Below are 13,391 nucleotides of genomic sequence, written 5' to 3'. Positions count from 1 at the left end.
TGAGGGAGGACAGGAATTAAGGGAGATTCCGTTTTGAGGAATCTGTAAGATTTTACGCATAATAAGAAGCATCAACGTAATTTTTGTTCTTAACGCGTGCGAAATGAAATACAATTCGACTGATAGTCTAGGCCAAATGAGCACATACTTTTCCTTGCAAAAATGGTATTTTGCCATTTCTACCACCATTATGAATACATGAAATTCTTAAGAACAGGAGCATTTTCAATGTACACATCAGCATATGCAGCTAACACTTTCTTGGGCCTTGGTATTGGAAATACCGATTACTTTAGCAGCTGAATCAATATTTGGAATATTCAAGCACTATTTTGGAATTTATTCATTGCCTTTAATAATAGGATAACTCTTGTAGTCCATTTCATAAATGAAGGCAGAACTTGAAGTAAATAAATCCTGAGAAAGGGAAAGAGCTCATACTCAACTAGTACCGAATGCTTTTCAGCTACTACCATTTTCTTTGCTCACCTAATATTTCATATATCTGTTCATATGCATTGGCTAATTTATGATAAGATTTTGTTGATCAACCCCCAATTCCATTTTTTAAATCATCATGAGTTTTGCAGCTTCGTGTTTAGAGTACGTTTCCATCCAAATTCGAATTTTCCCTCATACAAATTTCCATTCTCGCAAATCTTACATATTTTATAAATAAATCTGTTTTAGAAATCCGTTTGAGTAAAAATGGTACAAATACCAATTAGTAAATAGTAAAAATACATTTGGAGCTCTGCCATTGCCTGCCGAGGTGCGTCCACTATAAGAAAAATCGTTTTCTCTCATTTCAAGCCCTGGAGTGAATTATCTTCACAAAATGTGCAAATATATTTGTGGCAGTGTAGCTATCTAGGTGGAATATTTATGAAAAAAAGTGAAGAAAATTGGTGTTGCTTTTTAACTTTGTCGCATCCTTTCTTTTTTCTAAATGTTATCACAAAAGACAGGATTCGAAGCACATTTGTGGACAAGAAACATCAAATTATAGCAACAGCTTTTTCTAATGGCGTTCGCCTCTCGGCAGACAATGGCAAACTTCCGATGGTATTTCTGCCATAAAAAATCTCCTTATAAAAAGTAATCTGCCATTCGAAGTCGTCATAAAAATGCAGATCGCTCCTTTTATAGAACAAGTTCAAGACGTACATCACATATTTGAGGAGAATCTCTTCCAAATACCTCACAAGAGAAGGCGGATAGATAGATGTAATATATCTCCTTCTTCTTGGATATTCGCGATTATATACCTAACATTTAAGGCATTAATCAAACTAAAAACGGGTTTGAATGCATGTATTAGCTTAAAATGCATTCCACTATAATAGAAAATTTCTGAAATTATAATGATTCTTAAAAGAGGGGAAAATACCAGTGGGACAGCCTCATATCGCGCAATCTTACTACTCGCACTGATGAGACAACTTTTTGAGAAACTAACTCATCTGTTTAAGTTCAGAGAAAAACATTCTACTATAGTTCAAGTTAGAATAGTATAGTAGTTCGAAGTAGCTCTGGTGAAAAATAACAACTTCTCCGCGATTTCCCTAGATGTAAATAAAGTTTGGCATGACGCACTGATCTACAAACTTAAGCTACTTCCGATGAAGTTTACTATATTACTGACCCCTTATGTCGACGATATGTATGTATACCAGCATTATGAAAATCAATGCCGGCGTTCCTCAAGGCAGCATACTTGGGCCTATTCTGCACTTGTTGTATACTTCTGATTTGCCAGTCCCAGAATCCCAGAATAGCGACATTTGCAGATGATAAAGGATGATCAGATTGGAGGTACTTTTTCCAATAGGGTTTTTTTGACAAATCGCGTGTGACTACTGTCAAACTAAATACATAATTTCTTTCAGTATTCATTGACATTTCATCATGGAAAGACTTACGGCTCCACAACGTTTACAAATCCTACAATTGTATTACGAAAATCGACGCTCTGTGAAAAGTCTTCATTGCGCGTTCAGGCCAATTTAGGTGTTCAGCGATGAGGCCCATTTTAGGCTTGATCGCCAATTGTAAATAAGTAAAATTGCCGTATGTGGGCTAAAGAGCAACCCGAAGCCATTCAAGAACATCCATTTCATCCACTGAAAACAACCGTTTGGGGCGACTTATGGGCAGGAGGAATCATCGGCCTATATTTCTTCAAAGTCGAGGCTGGCACCAATGTATCAGTGAATGGCGAACGCTATCACGCCATGGTAAACCACTTTGCCAGAAATTCAAGCCCGTGAAGCAATGGGTTTACTGCGTCGTCGTTTCAGTGAGTAATTTATCTCTCGTCTCGGGCTAGTAGATTTATCACCAAGATCGTGTTATACCACACCTTTGGACTGTTATGTGTGATGGTATGTAAAGTCCAAATGCTTTGTGGATAAAGCAGCTTCGATTGAGGAGATTGACGAGAAACTGGACGAGTCCTCCAGTGAGTTATTAGAAATTGGTGTTTACGGATGACCGAATTATGACGCAGTTGCGGCCAACAATTGAAAGGAGTTATATATAAAAAATAAATGTTATGAATGGTTCAACATAAAAATAATGAAGATTGCCCAATCAATTTGAATTTTCATTATTCTATTTCAATTTAAAATCCGATACCACTAAATTTATCACTCTTTACATGTGTCCTCGCTGTTAGCGAATATGGGAATCTATCAACCAGAAAGCTGTAGGCTTCGATTAACGAAATAACAAGTTGAACTAGAATATGGAAGATAAAACTTACTGATATTAAATTCGTACAGGTGAAATTTACAAACAAAAAAAAAAAACGATTTGCAAGCCAGTTCATATTATATTTTCGGTAATCACTCCGCATGCTGTCAAAACCCAAGTTGCAGGAGTTAATTTAAAATACTTATTCAAAAAATTGTACTGGCTTATTAGCAGCACGTCAAAGCTGCATATCCAAAATAAACTTTTAATCTATAATTAATTACTCAAGCTCAGCTGTAGGCATGCACTGAGAAATATAATAATGAAATCATCGAACGTTTTTAAATTAAAGTATGGTACGTACGGAATGACAGTATGGTATGTACGGAATGACGGCCTACACAGAGACCTACAGTTGCGCATAGTCGAAGAACCGATAAATCTTTGCGCTGCTAAGCATGTCCAAAAAACATAATATATAAGTATATATTTTTCAGTGTCTAAATGTGCCTCTTTTCTTTCGGGATCACTTGAATTGTTCTAACCCAACCCATATTTATTTTATTGTATCTCATCGAAGCTGGGACTCACTGAATAGTAGTCACTCATAAATCAACTCTGCTGCGGCTTCACTTATTGAGCTTTATGTACTTTTATATATTTTATTAAAAGATTTATTCCTTTGCTTATTTCTGTGTTGACTAAGCCGAGTCCTTGGCTTCATTAACATATTTTTTAATATAGTCAGTAATTTTTACTAGCAAACATACGTATTTGGCTTAACTTTACTTAGTTATAAATATCCTGGTATATGAACAAAATATGCAAATTAAATGTTTACTATATTTATTTATTTTAATTTTTACAGATCCATATCAAATGTTTGGGCCAACCAGCAGCCGACTCGCCAGCTCTGGTAAGTCACTCAAACACATGTTCCAGGCGTCAGATATGCATACATACGTACCTATGTACGTACTTAAGTAGCAAATATGTTTCTGCATTTAGCTGAATATTTTAATAGAGTATTGGTTCTAAGTTCACAAAAGCATAAAGATGCAGGTGTTGAGATTAAATTGGCGCACGCACGCCAACAGCTTGAACACACTCCAAAGTGACAACTTAAATGTCAAGCGGCTGTCAAGTGTGCACGTGCACAACTTTCAAAAAATATGGGCATTAACTTTGGTTGGTGCAAGGCATTACAAAACTTTCCACAGACTAGTACGTGTAGGTGCGAGATCTACGTATATGGGCGCGTGTGCTTGTAAGTTAGTAGAAAAGCTACTTAAAATTCACTTGCACCGTGTTATTAGGAAAATCGTGCAATATTGCTCATTTACATATGCACGTATATATGTATATATGCAAATACAAATGCACATACATATTAATCAGGGCAAACAATTCAAACTGGAGTCATGTAACTCCTCAGCTGAATAAAAACTGTTTGGAAATAATAACTAGTGCAAATCCCGTTAAGTTGCAGCTAAAGTGAGTGTGTGATTTTTATCACTCAAAAGTCATTGTCTTTGACCAGCGCCCTTGTCTGTCTGCAGAAAAAGGGTTCCTTTAGAGCACCTATGAATTAATTATAGCTTGGTGTAGCTACAAATTACTTTAGCTACCCTTGTAGATCACGATCCAGTTTCGTATATGTGCGGCGTGCATTTGTTGTGGCGCGCGCTGCTCAGACAAGGTGCTTCGTAAAATTACCCTCGTACTAGCCCTAACTACGGTCTAACTGGCTATCCGCGGTTGGCGTACGTTCTCTAAGGGGTGTGCCCCGAATTGCCTCGCTTGTGTATGCGTCAAAATGATTTCTCGTCATTCTTTCGAAAGTGAAATTATCATATTTTTATTACACGTTTGTTTTTATTTTCTTTTTTGGTAAATCTGCCGCACGTGATCTAGAAATTTATCAGTTGACTTTGGTGAGAAACTTTTGAGCTCTTTACTTGCCCACGTCAACGGGTTTGCAGTATCACATGAAAGGGTTAAACGTGTACTAATGTATGTTGGGTGATATTTAATGAGTTCTTATATGGACATAGATGGTTCCATAATACTACATTGCTGCTGTCATCAATTATTATTGTTTTCTTTTGCATTTCGACTGAAATAAAGAGTTAATGTTGCTCGCCTCTCTGTAGTTCATTAAAAATTCATAACGTATGCCTTTGAATTGAGAATATTACAACAATAATAATGAATCTTGGGCGTGACTCTTTTTATAGTTATGTGTAACATTAATTTTGCTTAAATGTTATGCAAAGACATAATTTGTTATATTTAACTGACATTTGAGCCTTTCTTCTATATACAATTGGATGTTGAAACTTGAACGAAAACAACATTAATATCTATTTCCAGATATATCTAAACTCTTAAGCCCTTAAACTCTTAAATTTCTACCAAACCTTATAATTGCAATTTGTGTTTTTTTTTAATTATATTTCAATAAATTTAATGTAAAGGGAGTTATTTTAAGATGTGTAGAACTGTAAATGACAATGAAAGAAGGGAATGTGATATTACGATTTTTTTAATTGTTTGATAGTTTCATGATATTAATAATGGAAAATCATTTCAGGCATATTTTCACCTCAGACATATCTGAGTTACAGCAACTAGCACACATTTTCCTCCAATTAGCTACAATTTCGGGCATTTGAGGCTTTTTATACAGTGGGCAAAAAACCAATACAGCGGAATAAATTAATGGACATCATGCACACATAAAGTGAGCTTTGTCTCTGACTCAATTTTCTAACCACAAGTTATATTTTGTGTACACGAAAACTGCTCCACTCGTCCTTTTATATGTACTCGTATATGTTGATCCATGGAAGTTCCTTCAAATCAAGTTCATATGATTAATTACTAAAAAATATATTTAATAAGCTCTTGTTAGAATTTAAGACTAATCGGTTTAGCCGTTTTCGAGTAATGTTGGTCACCGACCGAAAACACCATTTTGGGAAAAATGCGTTTAAAGTTTGAAAAGCACTTTACATAGGATAAAAACGCCTTTTGAAATTTGCGTGTAACTTCGAACATATTCACCAGAACGATATTAAATTTTCTGTGTGTATTCCTAAATATATGTATATGTATATTAGAGAATAAACTTAAAAAAATCGATTTTTTGAAAATTCTAACTGTATATAACCCCTTAAGAGAGAAAGTCGCTTAGAACTGTAGGTTTCTCCATTTGTAGGGCACTATTAGGTCGGCGGCAGCCGTAGCCGAATGGATTGTTGCGTGACTACCATTGTGAATTCACAGGGAGAACGTTGGTTCGAGTCTCGGTGAAACACCAAAATTAAGAGAAACATTTTTCTGATAGCGGTCGCCCCTCGGCAGGCAATGGCAAACCTCCGAGTGTATTTCTGCCATGAAAAAGCTCCTCATAAAAATATCTGCCGTTCGGAGTCGGCTTAAAACTGTAGGTCCCTCCATTTGTGGAATCACAGCTAAATTCATGCGGTCTCACTCGTATGTAGATGATGTCCAGGTTTATATTTATAAATGATTGTGTTGTTAAAGTCAACCAAAACTTATGCCGTAATAACAAATGCGCAACCATAAGAAGTCTCAAGTGCTTGTTATCTACAGAAAGCCCCTCGACACTTCAGCTTTTCCAAAAATCTTACTTGGCGGCATTGCTATCAATTGTGTGTACGGTTCAAAATCTTGGAATTATTTTCAAAGATTAATTTCGGGATAGTCACATAAATTTAGTCGTAGGTAAGTTGTACGGAATGCTTCGAGCGCTCTGGACTATGCAACACTTTATTCCTCTATGTAGTCGTATTTTAATGGTTAAGAATATGTTATGCCATCGTTATTGTATGGGTGTGAAATTTTTGTAAAGTGTGGTTATGCATGCAAACGTAAGCTTAATGTACTGTTTAATAATATTAATCGCTTATGGGTTCGCGATCCAGTCAAGATACCGCGGTTCTCATATTGCTGATACTGTCTTCTCCGTGTGCCTGGATAAGCTTCTTCAGTTCAGATTCCTCTTAATTTTGCATAAGATCTGTTACTCGAAAGTACCTGCGTACCTCGCCTGGCCTTAGTAACTGCCACGAAATTTGTCGAAAATTCTAAACTTCTTGCTACTACTCGTAGATATAAAACACTGACGTAAGAATGACGGTTCTTGTTGCATGTGACTCGAGTTTAGAATTCTCTTCCACAAAATTTAGTATCTATAAGAAACATGAGTGCGTTTAAATGCAAAATTCAGAGGACTTAGTCCTAAGACAGAGAATATTAACTAATAAGTATTTTTTCTGGTTTCTTTAAATGTTAACTTGATTTGTTTTTCATCGTAACTTAAATACCTATGTAAATTTTATTATGAAAATTGTAAACTATTTTGACTAGCACCAATAATTATAAGGCTTAGCCTTGCTGTTTTAGCATGAAATCACTAAATACAATAAATAAATAAATAAAACTTATTTTAAGTTAAGTTTTAAAAATAAATTCCTGAAAACATTATATTTATGAAGATTTAGCACGAAAGCTGAGGCTGCAGTGAATCACTTACACGAATTATTCAAACGCACATACTTACGTCGGCGACAAGCGCCTCCATGTGACCACTACCCATACATATGAGTTTTTGTTATAGCCTCTTACAAAGTGCATATGTATGTACCTGGCCTGAAGTGTTCAACCAGACAAAAGTCACGATGTTCCGAGAGAGTTAACAAAAACTTTAAACTCAAGTATAAAAAAATATTTCAAATGCTCCACTTCTATGCCGTTTTCGCCTATAGACGAAATGAAAAAATACGTCTGCATGTATGTATGAACTCGAATATATTTATAGGTAAGAAATAACCTGGCTGACTGCTTGGCATATGTTGACCTTATTTTGAATAACCTTTACAACCGTGAACCACAACTGTAAATGGTTGACCCGCCACCAGCCAACAGCGCAACAGCCATGCCGTCAAACATCCAGGCTGCCTGACTGCCTGCCTAAAATGTAGCTAAAAATCCATACTTTCTCCAAACGGAGTCATCGTAGAAAACGCCATTTTGGTATGTCTGTACAATCGTTGCCTTCGTCTCTTCTAAAAGCTAGCGGAATTAGCATAAAAATGCCCTATCGCGCCCACCATTTTCCGGCGCGACAGCCAAATTGTGCCCATGTACATATACACACATGGTTATATATTTATGGGTGGGTCACTGTGGAGGAATATACATACTCGTATATATTGTACTATGTATGTATGCATGCATATACGTATGCCGTTCTAGCCTTGCATTTCGCTGGACCTGAAGACAGACTTGCCAGAACGCAAAAATGACTGTCTGAGTGGCGGGTGGTCATGTCGCGCTTTCGTCTTTTATGTTGTTCGCATTCAATTTTCTTTCATGCCAGGGCAATTCGTGTTGTTTCTTCAAGTTGTCGTGATTTCTTGAAAAGTTACTTCCAGCAAAGAATTATATTACGAGTGCATGTATTTGTGTGCGCTTATTTTTTGCTGCCATTTTGCTTGATGTTGGCCTGCTCACAGGTTCTACATGCGCCTGTATAAATTTCTATGTACAATGTGCTTGTGTTTAGGTGTATGTGGTGGCTACTTTCTTTCTTTTGGTTTCTTTCGTTTTTAACTTGATTTAAGTTGTACTGCTGTTAAAGCATAGAAAAGAAAAACAATCATGAAAAAATATTGTGAAAACTCATTTTCAGCTCCGGTTTGACTGCCGTGCGCTTTCGTTCTGATGGTGGCAAAAATGCTGTTTTTGATTAATTATAGCTTCCTTTTTACACGGAACCGCTTTGTTACCGAAGGTCCGGTCCGGTTTGGCTCCATGCTTTCGGCGCTGCTTAGAGCATACGGAGCCTTTTGGGTAAAGTTGTCCTGCTGCAACAACTTGGAATTCAACTTAAATGCACTTAAGCATGCAACATGAAAATTATTGCAACTTACTTTTGTTCAGATTTACTTGTGTGATATATGAAAGTTACTTTTTTCCATCCATTTTATTTTTCGCAAATATTTTGTATATAGCAGGCAGTGTATAGTGCTGTGCACTAAGTGAATAAGTAAGATAAAGAAATTAGGGGCGTCACTGGTGGAGACATACAAGTACATATGTACATTTTTAGTTGGCTTTTTTGATTGCGCTGCATTACTCGTTAAATTTAGGATTAATAAAAAGTGGTTGATAGTTTTGTACATAAAACTGAAATAAAATTACTTGGTTGAATTTGAATTTAACTCAATTGTCTTGCAGAGAAGAGAATAAATGAAATCCTACAAATGTGTTTTTATAGTTTTTTATTGCAAATAAACTGAGTAAAATGCTTTCAAGTAACGGGAAACAACGACAATGAGGGGGTAGGTAGGTAGGTAGCTAAAGTGGTTGTCGGTTGACACACCTAGGCCTGCTGTAGACCCATTGTGATACCACCGGGGCTGTCCCCTCTCCTCACTCTGAGGGGTTAACTACCGTATAAAATTCAAAATAACAACCTTGTTTTTCAATTGTCCTAACATTCACTCAAACAAAGTTGTTGAAAAAGTCTCAGTATTTCTATTTAAAGTTTTGAGTCCGAAACTACATTTTTTTAAATCGCCCGAGCTCATGATGTGATTTTGGCCGATTGACTTGCAATTTTAAATATGTATTCATAATTTTATGGTGCAAAAAATTACGAACGGGTTTTTAATTTAAAAAAATCAGCTAACCGTTATTCTAATTAGTAAAATACACCTCCAAAGCTATTCGCATGAATGCACAATTGAAAAACGTTTTTGTTCACCGTAAATTTAAAAGTGTCGATGAATAAAATAATTTATATATTTTTTTGTAATAATTTTTATTTATTTCATAGTCGCGTTGAAAAACATAAAAAAATTAGCTTGTTTTGTCCGCCACTACAGTGGCGTAATCCTCTAGTAGAAAGAAGAAATTTCTCCTCCGACAAATTAAAGTTATTTTTCGAACTTAAATTAAATATGGACTGGAAGTCAGGTACGATTCCGTCGAAGGAATCTTATAGTTTTTCTTTTTTCGAAAAAAATCGTATCCTATTATGATCTAAAAAAGGCATTTATATAAAAGAAGGAAATTGCTTTCTTGAGAAAAATTTGATTTCTTTTATTAGACATAATAGCTTTTCTGTCAAATTCAGGGCAAACAAGAACAATAATGTGGCAGTAGTACCAAAACACGTTAATCCGCCTAACTGGCCTCAGATTCGCCCAATGAAAAAATTTTGGACTAATTTATTTCATCCTGACGGCTTTCACTTTCTTCTTATAATATCCTCTTCTGATGGACAATTTCTTACTTTTCCGTTCACTTAACAGGATTGCCGCCTGTCTATTCTCGATTCTGAATAAAGGAAGTTTAGTATCCGATATTTATTACAAAAATTGCGGTACTCTTTATGCGTACAGATTTTAAATGACCGATATTTTATATATTGAATTTAATAAAATTAAAAAATTAAACGATTTACTTCGATTTTTTTGTGGCAATTGAAGTTTTCGCAAATAAATTACTATGAACTGGATGCAATGGAGGAGCTTTTTCATAGCAGAAATACACTCGGATGTTTGCCATTGCCTGCCGAGGGGCGACCGCTATTGAAAAATGTTTTTCTTAATTTTGGTGTTTCACCGAGATTCGAACCAACGTTCTCTCTGTGAATTCCGAATGGTAGTCACGCACCAACCCATTTTTTGAACCATGAATGTGGAACAACATCAAGACGCACACCACAAATAGGAGGAGGAGCTCGGCCAAACACCCAAAAAGGGTGTACGCGCCAATTATATATCTATATATATAAAAATGAAATGATGTTCGTTTGTATGCATTTTTTTGGGCCGATACGAGGCCAATTTTATTCGTTCTTTTTTCATATTATAGGGATCCACTAGGGGAAGGTTTTTAGCAAAAAAAAATTTCTTTTAAATATTTTCTTCATATAAAAAAAAGAAAAAATCAAAATATTGTACAAAACAAAACTTGCTCGATTCTTAGATTAAAGTAAGTTTCGAATCGACATTCATTTTATGTGTACAACTTTTTTTGAATTTTTCGTTATTGTATACAGAAATTTCAAATGATTCGAATGAAATTTTTTTTTTTTTTTATTTCTTCCATAAATATTACCCCTGTCGTTAGACAATAAGTAATTTGATTTACAAAAAGATGGAATGAGAGTGATATTGAAGGGCCAATGCCCCCAAGCTCATTTAGAAGAAATATATACATATTATTTAAAAACAAGTGGTTAACAAACAATGACATATACGATTAGTTGACAATTGATTACAAGGATTTTGCAAGATCTGTTGGTGTTTGACGGTTAAGCCGACTTTGGGTAGATTTTTCTTTATTTGGTAGTCTTCTCATCATAGGATTTGTATGCGTTAATAGTCTATTTATGTGTCTTCTGCTAGCGCTTTGTATTGTTTCATCAATAGTATCGATGTCAAGGTCGCGATGAATATCTGCGTTAGGTATGTACCAAGGTGCATTAGTTAAGGTCCTAAGTATTTATGAAAATAATGTTTCAATTCAATTGAGCAATGCTTTCTTTGACCAATTCTATATGGAAATGAATGCGTTTGCAAACGATGTTTTCGGCTATGAACAAATGTTGGAATCGAATGAAAAAGGAAAGAAACGCGAAATGATAAAAAAAATTCTTGGAAAATTTAAAATGAATGGTGCTTCATTGGAAAAATTCAAAGGTAATAAGAACATACACAAGATAAAGTTAGAATTCGAATCTTTAGATTTATTTTGTTTATTTCTCATTTTTTCAGAAGTACACCACACAACATCTCATTCCAACTCTGATTTTGAAATCCTGTTGGAATTGGTGATCGATAATTTTGTCACTATAATGGTCAATGGAAATTTGCGTGTATCAGACCCTGCATATTATTTACCATATCAACTTTTTATGGAACATATGGACCAAATGAACACAAAAAAATAATTTAGTTTTGTTTTGATTTTTTGCAACATTTTGGTTTTCAGTTAATACAATAAAAACAATACTGTTTTTTCGTGAACACAAAATTCTAAATTTATTACGTTGTTTGTTTAGAATTTTTTTAGAAAAAAAGTAAATTTTTTGGTTTTGAGGAAATTTGTTTATTGTTGCTATTTGTGAAAGCGTAGATATTTGTAAGTATTTGACTATAATCCTAAAAGTTAATGGAATACCACTATGACACATAGAAAACATTTTTTCAAACGGGTGTTTTCGAAAATTATAAAAAAAATTGTTTTCAAAAATTTTGAAGAAATAAAGTAAAATAAAACTTTTTCAAGGGTATGAAATTTTTTCAAAACAAAATTTTCTGAAAACCAAACAAAATTAAAAAAAAAATAGTGTTTTCAAAGCATTTCATATTCCACTATTAATAGAGAATAAATTTTTTCGAGGGGGTGTTTTTCAAAGCGGAAAAAAATCTTTTTTAACAAATCAATTTAAACTTTTACAAAAGTATGAAATTTTTTCAAGAACAAAATTTTCTCAAAAACGTTAAATTAAAAAAAATAGTTTTTTCAAAATATTTAATTTTCAGCAATTAACTGAGAAGAAATTTGTTAGAGCGAAGTGTTTTTCAAAACTTCAAAAAACACTTTTTAACCAAAAAAAATAAACCTTTTTTCAAAAACAACAGGAATGATAACATTGCCTAACAATTTCTGCACTTTTGCACAGTCTAAAGAGGCATTGATACAGAGTGTATTTCCAAACATAGTTCAACATTACAAAAACCATGATTGACTCAGCGAAAGAGCAATTTTAGCTGGGAAAAATAAGGACGTCAATGATATAAATTCAGCTATTTTAGATCAAATACCTGGTGACATAGTTGCGTATAAGTCAATGGACACTATTACTGATCAAGATGAGGTCGTAAATTATCCAACTGAATTCTTACATTCACTCGATTTGTCAGACTTACCACCTCATAATTTACGATTAAAAATTGGAGCACCGATTATTATGCTGCGCAATAGTAATGTGCCCCGACTTTGCAACGGTACCAGACTCGCTGTGAAGAAGCTAATGGGTAACGTTATCGAAGCAACAATTTTGAAAGGGAAGTACAAAGGAGAAGACATTTTGATACCCTGAATTCCACTGATTCCGGCGGATTTACCATTCGATTTCAAACGTTTGCAGTTCCCTATTCGCCTTGCCTTCGCTATGAGAATTAATAAGGCGCAAGGACAGTCTCTACAAATGTGCGGTATTAATTTAGAATACCCAATTTTTTCTCATGGACAATTGTATGTAGCTTGCTCACGAGTTGGCAAACCATCGTCATTATTCACGCGAAAGATGAAAAAACCAAAAACGTTGTCTACCAAAAAGTGTTACAATAAAGTTCGAATGAAATTGTATCAAAGAATTTGCTTTGTTTCGTATTAATTTTATTCTCTTTCAGCAAATCATTGAATTTATCGTCTAGCGAAGCGGGCGAGGGTACGCTAGTATATATATATATATTTGCAATGAAACTGGCGCTCCACATTTTAAAACATATCTCTCCTATCGATCTTCATATAAGGCACAGCGCAATACTATCTGCTGTGAGACTCAGAGCACTGGGCATATGGATGGAGCGTCTTATTGTTTTGCCAGTATAAACAGAGCAGCAATAATAATCTGTCTGAAATCCATC

At 34.8% G+C, this 13,391-nt stretch overlaps 1 protein-coding gene across 1 annotated transcript in view; it reads left to right on the top strand.

Annotated features, from left to right (window-relative positions):
- The window catches only part of LOC129242710 (DNA-binding protein D-ETS-3-like), a 70,365-nt gene that overhangs the window by 18,014 nt on the left and 38,960 nt on the right, over positions 1-13,391 (top strand). Inside the window, exon 4 of the mRNA XM_054879508.1 lies at positions 3,563-3,610. Within this exon, the coding sequence (XP_054735483.1) occupies positions 3,563-3,610 (48 nt within the window). The remainder of the gene's footprint in view (positions 1-3,562; positions 3,611-13,391) is intronic.

Source organism: Anastrepha obliqua, chromosome 3, assembly GCF_027943255.1.
Source record: "Anastrepha obliqua isolate idAnaObli1 chromosome 3, idAnaObli1_1.0, whole genome shotgun sequence".
NCBI lineage: Eukaryota > Metazoa > Arthropoda > Insecta > Diptera > Tephritidae > Anastrepha > Anastrepha obliqua.
This window is presented reverse-complemented; position numbering and strand designations above follow the sequence as displayed.